Source organism: Muntiacus reevesi, chromosome X (genome assembly GCF_963930625.1).
Source record: "Muntiacus reevesi chromosome X, mMunRee1.1, whole genome shotgun sequence".
In the NCBI taxonomy this organism is placed as follows: domain Eukaryota; kingdom Metazoa; phylum Chordata; class Mammalia; order Artiodactyla; family Cervidae; genus Muntiacus; species Muntiacus reevesi.
In genome coordinates, this window is record NC_089271.1 from 115723934 (window position 1) to 115741059 (window position 17126).

General features: G+C 40.7%; 1 protein-coding gene across 1 annotated transcript; it reads right to left on the minus strand.

Moving 5' to 3' along the window:
• Positions 1-4315: 4315 nt before the first annotated feature.
• Positions 4316-8630, minus strand: BRS3 (bombesin receptor subtype 3). The gene is made up of 3 exons (XM_065916449.1): positions 8197-8630; positions 6261-6612; positions 4316-4729 (listed from the first exon to the last, which is right to left on the minus strand). The coding sequence occupies exons 1-3, from the start codon at positions 8628-8630 to the stop codon at positions 4316-4318; spliced, it is 1200 nt and encodes a 399-aa protein (XP_065772521.1).
• Between the last annotated feature and the right edge of the window lie 8496 nt (positions 8631-17126).

Consider the following 17126-nt stretch of genomic DNA (forward strand, 5'->3'; position numbering starts at 1 on the left):
CTCCTGGGAACGTTGGGCTCCGCGGGGTCCGCAGCGAGCCGGTAGCCCAAAGGCGTGGGAAGATTCCCACTCGGCCAGCGCCGGAGCAGGCGTCGAAGCGGCCGCCATCTTGGGGGAGTGGACGGGGCGGGCGGAACAGGTCGCGCTGCGACAGAAAGATGCGCCTCCTTCTCCCGGAGGCCCCTCCTCCGCGTGGGAAACAAGTCTTTAACTTGTTTCGTGAAGATTTCCCTAGGAGAGCCGGGTTAGCCCGAGCTCCTAGTACAGGGTCTGGTGTATAGTGTGTGTGTGGTGAGTGAATGAATGAACGAACGAATGGTGAGTGGAAGGACCAACCTTCTCTCCAAGCCTCTGCTCCGTCCTTTTATGTTTGCGGTACCTTCCTCAGGCTGGAGATGACTGTGGAAAGGAAGGGCAACAGTTGCCTGTCCCTTGTTCTCCATGATTCAGAGTTGCTCAAGCTCCAAATCTGATATGTTACAAATATGTTACACTGTAACAACCAGTGTACACACCACCTTTCAGTTCAGTTCAGTCGCTCAGTCATGTCCGACTCTTTGCGACCCCATGAATCGCAGCACTCCAGGTCTCCCTGTCCATCACCAGCTCCCAGAGTTTACTCAAACTCATGTCCGTCCAGTCGGTGATGCCATCCAGCCATCTCATCCTCTGTCATGCCCTTCACCTCCTGCCCTCAATCCCTCCCAGCATGAGGGTCTTTTCCAATGAGTCAGCTCTTCGCGTGAGGTGGCCAAAGTATTGACGTTTCAGCTTTAGCATCAGTCCTTCCAATGAACATCCAGGACTGATCTCCTTTAGGAAGGACTGGTTGGATCTCCTTGCAGTCCAAGGGACTCTCAAGAGTCTTCTCCAAGACCACAGTTCAAAAGTATCAATTCTTCGCCGCTCACACCACCTTTACTGGCCCACTAACGTTTTTTGACTTTTTAGGGAAAAAGTGCATGTAATAGAACTTGCATGCATATTTATAGTATAGATAACATGAGTTTTATTACGCTCATATAAGTTTTGCTAAATATTTCTTTTAGGATCCAAAAATAGTATGTAGCTGTTTTCAGCAATGAGTTATTGGGCTTCCATTTCATTCCTGAGTAGGTTCACAGCACAGGTGATAATATACTAAGCAACCCTGCTGCATGTGACTCTCTGAGCGCCTGCTGTATCCACAGGCCCTTCTGAGCAGGTGGCCGAAAGTTTATGTTTAGCTCCTGTGTGACCCAGTTGGAGGCCTGTGAGGTGACTTGGTAGGGTAGCCCCGCATTCTAGACTGTTTGTCTCACTGAACCAGTAAGCCTCTCCCAGAAAGAGGGATGAGTACGAAATGGGGGCATGGTCAGAGTAGTCTTCTGTGGCCAAGTTCTGTCTGGGTGAGAGAAGCTGAGGCAGTGATAGAGGGTCATTGAGTCACCACTGTAGTGGAGTTGGGAGCTAAACATGCTTGTATCTACGATAGCATTCTGTTTGGCCATTGGGCCCCACAGTTTCGTTGTTACTGTTTTAAAGAATGCTATTGTCCCTGTGAGACCTGGTTCCTGTTTTTATTTCCTTGTGGATTCCTGGAATTAAACCCCTAGTAACTGAGTTAATGTGGAAGTATCTCTTTATAATCTGTTCCCATCCCCACCCCACCCCACCCCCGCAAGATTTTTTGCAAGAAATAGTCCAGGTAACAACAAAAGTGGGGAGGGGTGGGTCCTTTGTTATTATACAGATAGCAGGTACCTCCTGAAACTCTAGGACTGGAATGTAGATAGGCTATACAAGGGGCTGCTGGACCCAGGAACCCAGAACCCAGTCAGCTGGCTTCTCCCTGACTATCCTCTTCATCCTTCTCTTGTTCTCTGTGAAGGGTGATCTGTGCAGTATTCCTGGCATAATAGGCCACCAGCTTCTTGGTGTATAAAAATTCATTAACCCACAGAAGCAGAGACTACCTGGCCTTTCTGAAAAATGACTACTTAATCTTTCTGGAAAATGACTGGGTTATACCAAACTAGAGGTTTTTTTTTAATGGCCCATTCAGGCTCACTCTGTTGGGGGCTTTTCCTCTCCTCACTTTCTGTAATCCCAAGATTTAGTGCAAATAAAAGTAACTTTTGACCAAAAAAGTGATGGGCCCCCTGACTTAAGATGGTTATAATTGCAGAAATTATTTAAACCCAAATTTGCTATTGTCAGTAGGAATGCCAGTGTTCAATGTTTTGTGGTACTATCAACCTCAATGACAAAGTCTTAATCTAAGTTTGTGACTTTGTTTTCCTGCTTTGTGGCAGGAAAAAATTATTATGGTCCATTATTCTAAGTCTTGGGTCAGGGCAGACTCTGAACAAAATTGAGAAGTATACAAAATTTATTTTTCATGTGTCCTTCCCCCACCGCACCCCCAATTTGGGACCCTGTCCGAAAAAAAATAAAAGAAATAATCCCATAGTAACTTTTCTGAACACAATAGTCAGTGTGAAACAAACTGTGGATTTCTTGTAAGGTTAGCTCTGACAAAGATAATCTGTTTTTTTTAAAAGACCACCCCCTCCAAAACAAAAAGCAAAGCCATGAATTTTAATCCCAATTAAATCAGTTTCTATCAGATCCCTAAGTTACCTAGGGATTACTCAGGATGAAAAAAATCAAAGTTCTTCGAGCTCTAGTTTTATCAACTGCTAAAAAACTTGCTTAGCTTTTATTATCTGGTACTTTTGTCAAGTTATTTCTAAAATGTTATCCTTAGGAGAGGAAAGGTGTAATTTTTACCCAGAGTAAGGAAAATAGTAAGATATTTTGGAGTTTGAGGACTTGAAAATACCCTTTGGAGTTAAAATGGGTTCTCAGTGATATTCAGTTAGAAGTACTGTTTTTATAATATAAAGTTACACAAAGTCATTGAAAACTTTATTTCATATTTATTTTTCTCCCCACTTATTACACCATCCAACTCAAAACAATATTAAGACAATTCTAACACCCCTTACTTTAAGTAAACCAATTTTGCTTAAATGTAAACTCTAGTGTTAATATTATATCCCCTTTACAAGCCACATCTTTAAGCACAAATTCACAGTTACACAAGCCATTTAAGGAAAGCTCAAAGCTATCAAAAGCACACCCCAAAGTCAAGTTTTTTAAAATACAAATTTAACTATTGACAGTTAAAGGCTTTAATTTGCCCCAAGAAAACATTTTCTGAAACCACAGATCTAAAACTGACACATCTATTGACAAGTTTTTTGAAATAACATTTATTACAACTTTATAGTGTTAGCAAGTAGGAACAGAGGATAGAAAATCAGAACCTTCCATCTGATTTCCAAGAGCAGAGATTAGTTAGGTCACACTCTTATTAGAGGACTTAGGCACACATCAGGGTTAAGATAGTCAAGCAGAAAGATGATCTGATAACAACTAAACACCCAGGTGTTAGGGATTTCACGTGGTACTTCTGCATTTTTTAGAAAGAGGGCACTGCTTACCAGAAAGAAATGAAGTTTCTTAAAAGATGAATTTCAGATAGTGACAACCTCGCAGATTTTTTGACAGGGATCCTTCTTTGGAGCCCTCAAATGACACTAAACATGGCCAGTGATTCTGCCTATGAAGGAGATAGGTTCTTCACGGTATCTGTGAAAGATAACTTTGCCCAATTATCAGTTAATGGGAGGTGTAACTCCAGAACTACCTTAAGTCAGTAAGTGCTGACCTAGTAAGGCAAACACCCAGTCCCAGATCCTTACATAACACTGACCCCTCAACGCTGTCATTGCCAGTGCACAACTTTAGTTCCAGTGGACTAGAGATTAATGGAAAAGTGTAGTCAAGAACAAATTGTGTGAAATTTTATTTTTTAGGACTTCATTTTTTTAAGAAAATTGCAGAAGAGATGTTTTACCTCTCTTTGATCCCTGTTTCATATGCAAAGTATAATCTCTAGATTTACACCACATAATAAACACAAACACAGTTTTATGTAAATCACAAGAGTATATGAGAAATTATAAGCATCAGAGATGTGATGGAAACATATTAGGTTTTTAAGTGCCATGTGTATTTCACTTCACCTCATATTGGCCTCTGACATAGACAAATGTGTCATTATACCTAGTGAGGCTCCATTTTATTTAGAAAGCCCAGTAACGTTAATGCTTGTACATTGATGAAAACTATGATTTGTCCGATCCTTCCCGCCTAAGATTTCACCACAATTTACAAAGCACTGAAAGTCCTGACACCATATACCTACACATAGCTCAGAGTTGAATAGACACTCTGGGAGGAAAAAATACCATTTTTAATTAAAAAGCTAGACTCTGTCATCTTCCTTCTTCACACTGCAGCCACTGAATAGGGACACACTAATTTCAGACATCTGAGTGCTTGCAGCACCCGGAACCCTTCCCATCACTGCTAGGTTGTCAAGAGGGGTATTAGCAGCAGGAGGGTCAGGCACCCCTGCCTTGCAACAGCATAACTGAGCTTTAAAATGCTGCTGGAAGGTATTGCTCAGCCAGTAAAGAGCAAAGGGGTTTACACAAGAATTGCTGAAAGCCAGAATCCGGGAGATGATGGTGACAATTAAGTGAACGGTAGAGGAGTCCATATAGGTTTGAGAAGTGAATGAGTGGTAGAGATACAGAAGATGATTCGGCAACCAGCAGAGAGCAAAGAGAGCCACCAGCACCAGAACTGTTCTGGCAATTCGCTTCCGGGATTCAATCTACAGAGAGAAGAAAAATGACAGCAACAACAACCAGAAACCAAGAACCCATTGACAAAATAAACAAAATACCCACAAAAAGAAAACATTGAGCTGGCAGAGATTTTAAAAAGCCATTTTCTAGATTAACTGAGAAATTTATAGTTAACAGGCTAGTGTCTCTTTGCATATGCAAGTGTGGGAAGGCAGCCTGTGGCTATAGAATACAGCAAGTGAATTGACATAGTAACCTGTGATGTTGGCCTCTGATTAGCTCTAATTCAGACTCCTACCCCTGGTTTTGAGATACTCTGGGGTGTCTCTAACTATCTCAAGGAGTGTTGTAGAACCATTGAAGATTTAATTTTATTAAGAAATAAATGCTGTACAAAACTGTTTTAACTGCATCAGCAGAGGCTGACTAAGTTTGAACAGTCTTATGGGGATTGTGAAAGTTGACAAACTTGTCCCTAAAATTGTTTTTATTTTATTTTTTTCCCTAAAATTGTTTTTAATATATAGGAATTCTACCCATATAGCCAGAGGAATAAAAACCAATGTGCCATCCTTCATATATGAAAATAATCCTACCTACACTTCTTAATAAAAGAAATGACCCAAATGAAGTGGACATTGCCTGTAGTCACAGATAGAGCAAAAAAAAACTGTTCACGTGGGCATGAAAATGCGACTTTATAAAATGGTGAATAAATTAAAAACATGGTGAATAAATAAATAAAATACAACTTTAGCCTCCTAAGCACCACTATTGAACCAACTGAAAGGACTAGCTTGAAAAAAAAACATTGAGTTCTCCATGTACTGGTCAAGAGGTGAATGAAATCATCTCCTACCCAAGAAAGATAGAAATCCTGTTGGGCTTTTTTTTTTTTTAATTAAGTGGAACAATGTTTTGCCAATATTCTTTTTATCCATTCATATTTATGAGAGGCGAGCACACCTGGGTCTTGCAATGGTCTTAATCAAGCTCCTGTGAGTCACTGTGTTCTCTTGCCACTGGCACTGGGTCCCTCGAGACCTCCCCCCCCCCAAACCAAAGTCTGCTTATCTGTGTGGAAGTGGTCTGCATTGAATAATGTTATGGCTTCTTGCCAGTTCTACCATCCTGCGTTTTTCTATCATTCTGTTATACTTTCTAAAACAAAAGATGCTTCACTTTATAGTCTCACCTTGTGTGATGTTTCTCACGGTTCTATGGGGTGATTTTTGACTTACCCCAAACTTCAGCTGCCCCTTTTCTAATAATAGCGGTCCTACCTGAACAGTAAATGCAGTAGGAACTATGTTAAGCATTTCATATATATCATCCAGTCCTCATTTTCATTTTATATATGAGGAAAGTGAGGCTCAGAGAGGTTAAGTAGCTTGCTCAAGATTGTTCAGCTGGTATGGAATTAAATCCTGGGTCTGACAGACTCCAGAGCCCATGATCATAGCAAAAATATGATACTGCTATTGTATTTATTGTCCAAAGGTGCAAAAGGAGGCATTTCCCTTCTAAATACATGCATGAATCCTGATGAATACATACCTGCTTGCGGGCATGGCTGTGTTCCTCAGTAGGTATGTTCAAGGTGCTTTTGTAAAGAGTTCTAGCAATCAAAGAGTAATAGACAGAGATGATCGAGAGTGGAATAATGTAGAATACTAAGAAGGACAGCAGAGAATGTATCTCTTGCAGGAGCCTTTCAGAAACAGGGTAAGAGGCACACGCTTTAAATGTTACATTTTTGTCAGGATTTTGAAAAGTATATACATTTGAAAATATAGCCTCCGGTAGAGCAATGATCATAGACAGGATCCAGATGCAGCCAGCTTTGGCACAGGTCTTCAGGATGGCATTGGGGGGCTGACGCTCCAGGGGCTTCACAATTGCCTTGTATCTAGAAACACATAATCACAGCAAAAGGCAAAATCAATATCAAAATGACAGAATTTAAAAATTAGAAGTAATCTTAGTGATCATCCAGTTGTACCTCCTATCCATATGTATATAACCAAGTCAACATCAACCAGCTGAAATTGGCTAGGATTTCAAATATACATAATACATTCCAATAATTTTTATTTATGCTAATCACTTTTCCCTTTTATACACTGTTGAGATATTCCAGATTTGCAATTTATATGATTTTCTTGTAGATCCTCTATTTAGAGCAAATAAATGTTTTTAGGCATGATTTTGTGTGTGATGGAGAGTAATTCATTACCTGTGTATTACCTTAAGTGTTCTAAAAGACTTCATTTTTAAGTAAGTGACTGATATTAAATCTAATTCTCCTTTCTTTCATGAGTGAGCAGTCATCAACCTTACTAGAAAAGAATTCTATGAGTTTATGTAGAAAAGAGGAGAGGGTTAATTTCTTCCCTGTTCAAATGCCAATTTCTTGCCCAAGCCAATCTGTAGGTAGTTTCAGGGCAAGACAAGGGTGAAATCGAAAAACCCTATACCCATGCAAAGATGCCTCCTTATTCTGACAAATCTATCTCAAAATCTATAAAGCCTTTAAGTAAATCTGTCCTCAAACAGAATATAAAACCAGTCAAAGAAAAAATTTCATAAAAGACACAAGGAAAGCTTTTCTTCCTCTCAGATCCTGGAATCTGAAGAAGCTTTTCCTTCTGGTACTGCCAGACACTGATTACTTACCGGCTTCTTGCAGGCTTTTTAAAGCATCATTTTAAACATTTGGAGCCTCAATTTTTTTATGCCTTCACAGTTATTATTCTACAATAGGCACACAGAAAAACACAGTACTTAGGTTGAAAATATCCTAACAGAGTCCAAACACCCTGACTGCCAGAGGTTCTCACATGCTTCATTCATATAGCTCTAAAAGTGAACTGGGATTAATTTATGTCTCTGGAAACGAGAATGTCATTGAACGCCTATAGAAAAAAACAAATACAATTAAGTCACGACATTATACTGAGTTACCAGGAAGGCGAAAGCCTCACCGTTTCTTCACCGTTAATTAATTTGATTCATTTCAAGTAAATTAGATGCATGTATCTTTTTTACCATTCTTCCGGTAGACAGTGATGTATATGCGGTCAATTTCACACCTATGCTGATGTTTTAATGTTGACAATATTGCACCACTAGGCTGCACTAATGTATAAAGCATAAATTGTTTTTCTTTTTCACCTGGAACAATTTGCCTTAATAAACTGAGGGGAGGGGGGAGACCATTCCGTATTCTTTCAAACAAACAATTACAGTTCAAAAAAAAAATAAATAAACGATCCCCGAAGCACACAGTTTCAATCTCTCCGATGCTAACACAGAAATGTTAACATTCTCGTATCAACTTTTATTTAAAATGCCTCTCAATTTTCCAATCTCACATCCAGGTTACAGAGTGTGAGAAAAGCAACAGAGTAGCCAGTGAACGTTACATACAAGCTTTCCTTTCTTTTTGTCTAATTTCACATCCTGGCAAATAGAACTGAGAAAAGAAACCCACCTGTCAGCACTGAGAATTGTTAAGGTGAACACTGATACACCGACAGAAGTGAGCCTGATGAAAGACAGCACCTTACATCCAATTCTTCCGAACAGCCATCCCTCTGCCAGGTAGTGGGTTGCATCGACTGGCACACAAGTTAGCAGAAGTAAAAGATCTCCAAAAGCCAGGCTGGTGATGAAAATATTGGGAACTGTTTGCATGGATTTGGTCTTGAAAAAGACTTTGATGAGAATAGCGTTTCCAAGGATGCCCACTGAAATGATCACGGCATAAGTGATATAGATGGCACACAATGCTTCTATTCCTGGAGAGTTGTCTCCGGTCCTTCTTTTATTTGTAGAATCATTAGGGACGATGGAGCTCAATGATTCTGTGTCATTTGTGGTTGAAATTAAAGTCTGATTAGGTGACTGAGGCTGCCTTTGAGACATTTCTTCTAAAGCTTATGCCTTGAATATTTCTTCTGCTCAGTTCAAATGTAGTTGACTGTCACGTCTAATGCCTACGTCTAGTAATGAGATGGTAGAGGAACAGAGCAGAGTGGCAGGCAAATCCAAGACACTCAGATACTCCTTTCCTTCAGTTGTTCTGTGTCTCCCAGCATGCTTGGCTAAATGCTTACTGATCTGGCACTAGAGGGTGGGAGGTGGAGGAGTTTTATTGACGTTTCCATGACAGAAGGAGGGGAGTATGGGAAATGCTCTGCAGTTGCTTATTCTTTCCTGTTGGGGAGTCTTAGGACTACCCAGGTGTTATTAAATAATACTCATTGTTTACTAGAATCACTCTGCTTCCATATCTAGCCACGAAGATCTGTATGGATTTTGTCAATTTTCATCCTTTTCTCTGCATTCAGCAGGTGGTCTAGTGCTCTCTTTTACAGGAAATAAACATGTATGTCCCCTGAAGCACAAACTTGAATCCACTCCTCCAGGTTTAATACCAGAGAGGTGCTGAAGCAACAAATCATGTCACAACCAAGTAGGGATAATTCAGGTGACCTGGGCTTATCACCTGACTCTGACGCATGGTAATTTCCAATCCTGCATATTACCAGGGCCCTGCTACACAATATCAAAGCAATCTTTAAGAGATGCCAAATCCAGGCAAACCACCAGTTGCTTTGTCTCTAAATGTCCTAATAAAACACCATTTACTGTTTGACTTGCTGTTTTAATGCCACGTATTTTTGTAAATGTTGTTTAGGGTTTCTCCCTTTAGAAATGGTTAAAAGGAGCCTGCCTAGTTGCAAAATAAAATAATGGAGAACACAGCTCAAGGTTCTGATGCAAAAGGACTTGTAAGAATGAAAATCATTCTTTTCAAGTGAGGGAATGCCTCAGGCTATTCTAGAAGTTATGGGCATGTAGATAATATTTACATTAACCCAAGGAAGCAGAAAATAAAAGCAATCCTCTTAGTACCAGCAAGAAACGCCCCTTGTTACAGAAAGTGTATGTGATTTCTGTGTGCATATGAGGGGTGGGGGGTTGTTTGGGAGTGGCAGGCCAGCAGTTTAAAGGCATTGGATAATATTAACCTGCTCAGAAATATCCTCTGAAATGATCAAACTCAGAGGATAATCTCTCAGCTAGAAGAAACTTTTGTAAAGACAGTAATATATTTGGTTATCCAATGAACAGGACCAGCAAACAAAGATGGCTTTTATACAGACAGAATAATAAGCACGATACATTCTACAGGGAAAGTGAATTGGTTGAATCAAATCAATTATCTGGTTAATTTGAACAACCAAAACCACACCTATTCTCCACCCCCTTATGAAATCATCCTCACGGCTTGAATTACCCAGTGAAATAGCTGTTTTTGATGGGAATGAGGAGGGGGGATGTTTGGATAAACCCAAACCCCTGAACTTTGATGTATATACCCGTAAGTAATTTCACGCACTGGGCTGCCCCTTTAAGATCTGCTCTACAGAAAATGGCTCTCCATTGTATCATTCATCTGTTGATGGACATCTAGGTTGCTTCCTTGTCCTGGCTATTGTAAATATTGCTGCAATGAACACTGGGGTAGATGTGTCTTTTAGAATTGTGATTTTCTCAGGTATATGCCCAGCAGTGGGATTGCTGGGTCATATGATAGGTTTGGATTTCTCAGGTGGCACTAGTGGTAAAGAACCCACCTGTCGATGCAAGAGACATAAGAAGACCCAGATTCAATCCCTGGGTTGGGAAGATTCCTTGGGGGAGGGTATGGCAACAGCCCACTCCAGTATTCTTGCCTGGAGAATCCCATGGACAGAGGAGCCTGGTGGGCTATAGTCCATGGGGTTGCAAAGAGTTGGACACAACTGAAGTGATTTAGCATGCAGCATGGCAGGTTTATTCCTAGTTTTTTAAAGGAATCTCCAATATGTTCTCCACAGTGGCTGTATCAGTCTACATTCCCACCAACAGTGCTAGAGGGTTCCCTTTTCTCCACATCCTCTCTCACATTTATTGTTTGTAGGTTTTTTGATGACGGCCATTCTGACTGGTGTGAGGTGATACCTCATTGTAATTTTGAGTTCCATTTCTCTAATAATGAGTGATACTGAGCATCTTTTCCTGTGTTTATTGGCCATCTGTATGTCTTCTTTGGAGAAATATCTGTTTAGGTCTTCTGCCTGTTTTTTGATTGGATTGTTTGTTTTTCTGACATTGAACTGTATGTGCTGCTTATACATTTTGGAGATTAACCCTTTGTCAGTTGTTGTTTTTACAATTATTTTCTCCCATTCTGAAGGGAATAATACTCAGTTATAAAAAGGAATGAATTCGAGTCAACTGTAGTGAGGTAGATGAAACTAGAGCCTCTTATACAGAGTGAAGTCATAAAGAGAAAAACAAGTATTGTATATTAACACATATATATGGAATCTAGAAAAGTGGTACTGATGAACCTTATACAGAATGGACTTGTGGACACAGCTGGGGAAGGTAAGGGTGGGAGGAATTGAGAAAGTAGCATCAGCATATACACACTATCATGTGTAAAATAGTGGAAATTGATAAATAATGCAGGGAGCCCAGTCTGGTGTTCTGTGATGACCTAGGTGGGTGGGATGGGGAGAAGGGAGGGAGGCTCTGGAGGGAAGGGTTATATCTTGTGGCTCAGATGGTAAAGAATCTGCCTGCAATGCAGGAGACCCAGGTATGATCCCTGGATCGGGAAGATCCCCTGGAGAAGGGAATGGTAATCCACTCCAGTATTCTTGCCTGGAGAATACCATGGACAGAGGAGCCTGGTGAGCTACATGGGGTCACAAAGAGTTGGACACGACTGAGTGACTGACCCTTTCAACTTCACCCTTTCGTGTGTGTGTGTGTGTGTGTGTGTGTGTGTGTGTGTGTATTTGTGTTGGTTTCTGCCATACAACAACATGAATTAATCATAATTATATATACATATATATTGCTTATTATATGGCAAAAAACCAACACAAAATTGTAAAGCTATTTTCCAACAATTAAAAAATAAATAAATAAAAAAAAGAACACAGCTCTCTATACTGTCCACATCTTGTTCTCACAAAGCTAATGATAAAAATCTCTTTGGGATTCCTACGTAGCATTTAGCAGAGAGCAAACAGTATCCCCCAATTCACACCTCAGCTGATGGCTGCACAGCACTGTTTAGTAAGAAACAAACCCTTGTGTGTGAGTTTTAAAATTATCTGAATTCCAAAGATCTCAGGCACACTTGCCTCGGGCTGCAGCCACCAGTGCGTCTTCCCTCCTTCCTCTGCCCTCTGGTCTGAAGAGGTCAGGAGAAAGCAGGATGTCCCGGATGCTGCTGGTGTTTTGGGCTCTCTAGAATTCCAGACTTCAAGCAGATCAGAGATGGAAGTGATCTTAGAGACGATGACATCAAATCCTCAATTTTTTTTCAGAGGCAAAAATGAGGTTCAGAGGGGGACAGTTTCTCATGCAAGGTCACATAAGCATTCTGTAGCAGAGTAAACATGAAAATAAGTTCCCTTTGGATTCTGAAGATTAAAAATCAGTGACAAGTGCCGAAAAACCCTCAGCTCCTAACCATTAACCATATTCACTCATTCACCTTGTGGACTTAGGTTTTCCATCTGTTTCGTTAACTAAAGAATAAGAGATCTCCAGGTTAACAAACAAATCATGATAGATACTCTAAATGCATTTACTTATGCTTCATTGACTATGCCAAAGCCTTTGACTGTGTTCAGTTCAGTTCAGTTCGGTAACTCAGTCATGTCCGACTCTTTGCCACCCCGTGGACTGCAGCACACCAGGCCTCCCTGTCCATCACCAACTCCTGGAATTTACTCAGACTCATGTCCTTTGAGTCAGTGATGCCATCCAACCATCTCATCCTCTGTCATGCCCTTCTTCTCCTGCCTTCAATCTTTCCCAGCATCAGGGTCTTTTCAAGTGAGTCAGTTCTTCATGTCAGGTGGCCAAAGTATTGGAGTTTCAGCTTCAGCATCAGTCCTTCCAGTGAATATTTGGGACTAATTTCCTTTAGGATTGGCTGGTTGGATCTCCTTACAGTCCAAGGGACTCTCAAGAGTCTTCTCCAACACCGAAAGCACTCAGCTTTCTTTATGGTCCAACTCTCACATTCATACATGACTATGGGAAAAACCATAACCTTGGCTAGATGGACCTTTGTTAGCAAAGTAATGTCTCTGTTTTTTAATATGCTGTCTAAGTTGGTCATAACTTTTCTTCCAAGGAGTAAGGATCTTTTAACTCCATGGCTAAAGTCATCATCTGCAGTGATTTTGGAGGCCCCCAACATAAAGTCTGTCACTATTTCCACTATTTCCCCATCTATTTGCCATGAAGTGATGGGAGCAGATGCCATGATCTTTGTTTTCTGAATGCTGAGTTTTAAGCCAACTTTTTCACTCTACTCTTTCACTTTCATCAAGAGGCTCTTTAGTTCTTCTTCACTTTCTGCCATAAGGTTGGTGTCATCTGCATATCTGAGGTTATTGAAATTTCTCCTGGCAATCTTGATTCCAGCTCGTGCTTCATCCAGTCCTGTGTTTCTCATGATGTACTCTGCATATAAGTTAAATAAGCAGGGTGACAATATACAGCCTTGACACACTCTTTTTCCTATTTGGAACCCGTCTATTGTTCCATGTCCAGTTCTAACTGTTGCTTCCTGACCTGCATACAGGTTTCTCAAGAGGCAGGTCAGGTGGTCTGGTATTCCCATCTCTTGAAGAATTTTCCACAGTTTATTGTGATCCACACAGTCAAAGGCTTTGGCATAGTCAATAAAGCAGAAATAGATGTTTTTCTTGAACTCTCTTGCTTTTTTGCTGATCCAGCAGATGTTGGCAATTTGATATCTGGTTCCCCTGTCTTTTCCAAAACCAGCTTGAACATCTGGAAGTTCACGGTTCACGTATTGCTGAAGCATGGCTTGGAGAATTTTGAGCATTACTTTACTAGCATGTGAAATAAATACAATTGTGCAGTAGTTTGAGCATTCTTCGGCTTTGCCTTTTTTGGGGAATGGAATGAAAACTGACCTTTTCCAGTCTTGTGGCCACTGCTGAGTTTTCCAAATTTGCTGGCATATTGAGGGCAGCACTTTCACAGCATCATCTTTTAGGATTTGAAATAGCTCCACTGGAATTCCATCACCTCCACTAGCTTTGTTCAAAGTGATGCTTCCTAAGGCCCACTTGACTTTGCACTCCAGGATTTCTGGCTCTAGGTGAGTGATCACACCATCGTGATTATCTGGGTTGTGAAGTTCTTTTTTGTACAGTTCTTTGTATTCTTGCCACCTCTTCTTCATAGCTTCTGCTTCTGTTAGGTCCATACCATTTCTGTCCTTTATGAGCCCATCTTTGCATGAAATGTTCCCTTGGTATCTCTAATTTTCTTGAAGGGATCTCTAGTCTTTTCCATTCTATTGTTTTCCTCTCTTTCTTTGTACTGATTGCTGAGGAAGGCTTTCTTATCTCTCCTTGCTATTCTTTGGAACTCTGCATTCAAATGGGTGTATCTTTCCTTTTCTCTTTTGCTTTTTGCTTCTCTTCTTTTCACAGCTGTTTGTAAGGCCTCCTCAGACAGCCATTTTGCTTTGTTTTCATTTTTTTCTTGGGGATGGTCTCGATCCCTGTCTCCTGTACAATGTCATGAACCTCCATCCATAGTTCATCAGGCACTCTATCAGATCTAGTCCCTTAAATCTATTTCTCACTTCCACTGTATAATCATCAGGGATTTGATTTAGGTTATACCTGAATGGTGTAGTGGTTTTTCCTACTTTCCTCAATTTAAGTCTGAATTTGGCAATAAGGAGCTCATGATCTGAGCCACAGTCAGCTCCCGGTCTTGTTTTTGCTAACTGTATAGACCTCCTCCATCTTTGGCTGCAAAGAATATAATTAATCTGATTTTGGTGTTGACCATCTGGTGATGTCCATGTGTAGAGTCTTCTCTTGCATTGTTGAAAGAGAGTGTTTGCTATGACCAGTGCCTTCTCTTGGCAAAACTCTATTAGCCTTTGCTCTGCTTCATTCTGTACTCCAAGGCCAAATTTGCCTGTTACTCCAGGTATTTCTTGACTTTCTAATTTTTCATTCCAGTCCCCTATAATGAAAAAGACATCTTTTTTGGGTGTTAGTTCTAGAAGATCTTGTAGGTCTTCACAGAAGTGTTCAACTTCAACTTCTTCAGCATTACTGGTCAGGGCATAGACCTGGATTACTGTGATATTGAATGGTTTGCCTTGGAAATGAACAGAGATCATTCTGTCATTCTTGAGACTGCATCCAAGTATTGCATTTCAGTCTCTTTTGTTGGCTATGAGGGCTACTCCATTTCTTCTAAGGGATTCCTGCCCACAGTAGTAGATGTAATGGTCATCTGAGTTAAATTCAACCATTCCAGTCCATCTTAGTTCTCTGATTCCTAAAATGTCGACCTTCACTCTTGCCATCTCCTGTTTGACCACTTCCAATTTGCCTTGATTCATGGACCTGACATTCCAGGTTCTTATGCAATATTGCTCTTTACAGCATCGGACCTTGCTTCCATCACCAGTCACATCCACAACTGGGTGTTGTTTTTGCTTCGGCTCCATCCCTTCATTCTTTCGGGAGTTATTTCTCCACTGATCTCCAGTAGCATATTGGGCATCTACCGACCTGGGGAGTTCATCTTTCAGTGTCCTATCTTTTTGTCTTTTCATACTGTTCATGTGGTTCTCAAGGCAAAAATACTGGAGTGGTTTACTATTCCCTTCTCCAGTGGAACACATATTGTCAGAACTCTCTATCATGACCCATCTGTGTGGATCACAACAAACTGTGGAAAATTGACTGTGTGGATCACAATAAACTGGAAAATTCTGAAAGAGATGGGAATACCAGACCACCTGACCTGCTCTTGAGAAATCTGTATGCAGGTCAAGAAGCAACAGTTAGAACTGGTCATGGAACAACAGACTGGTTGCAAATTGGGAAAGGAGTATGTCAAGGCCGTATATCGTCACCTTGCTTATTTAACTTATATACAGAGTACATCATAAGAAACACTGGACTGGATGAAGCACGAGCTGGAATCAAGATTGCCAGGAGAAATTTCAATAACCTCAGATATGCAGATGACACCAACCTTATGGCAGAAAGTGAAGAAGAACTAAAGAGCCTCTTGATGAAAGTGAAAGAGTAGAGTGAAAAAGTTGGCTTAAAACTCAGCATTCAGAAAACAAAGATCATGGCATCTGCTCCCATCACTTCATGGCAAATAGATGGGGAAATAGTGGAAATAGTGACAGACTTTATGTTGGGGGCCTCCAAAATCACTGCAGATGATGACTTTAGCCATGGAGTTAAAAGATCCTTACTCCTTGGAAGAAAAGTTATGACCAACCTAGACAGCATATTAAAAAGCAGAGACATTACTTTGCCAGCAAAGGTCCATCTAGTCAAAGTTATGGTTTTTCCCATACTTATGTATGGATGTGAGAGTTGGACTATAAAGAAAGCTGAGTGCTGAATAATTGATGCTTTGAACTGTGGTGTTGGAGAAGACTTTTGAGAGTCCCTTGGACTGCAAGGAGATTCAACCAGCCAATCCTAAAGGAAATCAGTCCTGAATATTCATTGGAAGGACTGATGCTGAAGCTGAAACTCCAATACTTTGGCCACCTGACATGAAGAACTGACTCACTTGAAAAGACCCTGATGTTGGGAAAGATTAAAGGCAGGAGGAGAAGGGCATGACGGAGGATGAGATTGTTGGATGGCATCACCGACTCAATGGACATGAGTTTGAGTAAACTCCGGAGTTGGTTATCGACAGGGAGACCTGGCGTGCTGCAGTCCATGGGGTCGCAAAGAGTCGAACACAACCGAGTGACTGAATTGAACTTTACCCTGTAATTCACCCACAAAGCATAACCATGTCTAGTTAATTGTTTGTAGTTCAAGTTGCAAGGCACTTAGACTGAACAAAATGATTAAGTCCCTTTTTGTTTGTCTTTAGTACACAATAGGTCAATATTATCATCCAAGGTTTTCAAAATCAGCTTCTTGGTTGTAGATTTGTTCTGTAGTTTTTCAGTTGTGTCTGACTCTATGCAACCCCCTCGACTGTAGCCCATCAGGCTCCTCTGTCCATCGGATTCTCCAGGCAAGAATACTGGAGTGGGTTGCCATTTACACATTGAACAGATAAATTACCGATTTTTAAAGTTAGCTTTCATGGTTTCACTCAAATTCATTTAATGTTAGGAAAATCTTTAAAAAAATCTCCGTGGAACTGGGAATCTAAGGGTGCTGAAGAAATCTACTCTACCTCTAAAGTGGTGGTGAGAGGGATTAGAAGACATTTGCTCAAGAGAGGCTGCAAACTTGACTCTAACGTCCTCAGCCATTGTTAAACAGGAAAGGGGCTCTCACATTTTGGTTTGCT

What these genes read in the sequence shown, in the direction of transcription:
- BRS3 (XM_065916449.1), bottom strand. Translation starts at nt 8,630, where the DNA reads ATGTCTCAAAGGCAGCCTCAGTCACCTAATCAGACTTTAATTTCAACC. An exon ending in ACAATTCTCAGTGCTGACAG is followed by an intron (nt 6,613 to 8,196) that starts GTGGGTTTCTTT and finishes ATGTGTTTCTAG; the next exon opens with ATACAAGGCAATTGTGAAGC. An exon ending in ACAGCCATGCCCGCAAGCAG is followed by an intron (nt 4,730 to 6,260) that starts GTATGTATTCAT and finishes TTCTCTCTGTAG; the next exon opens with ATTGAATCCCGGAAGCGAAT.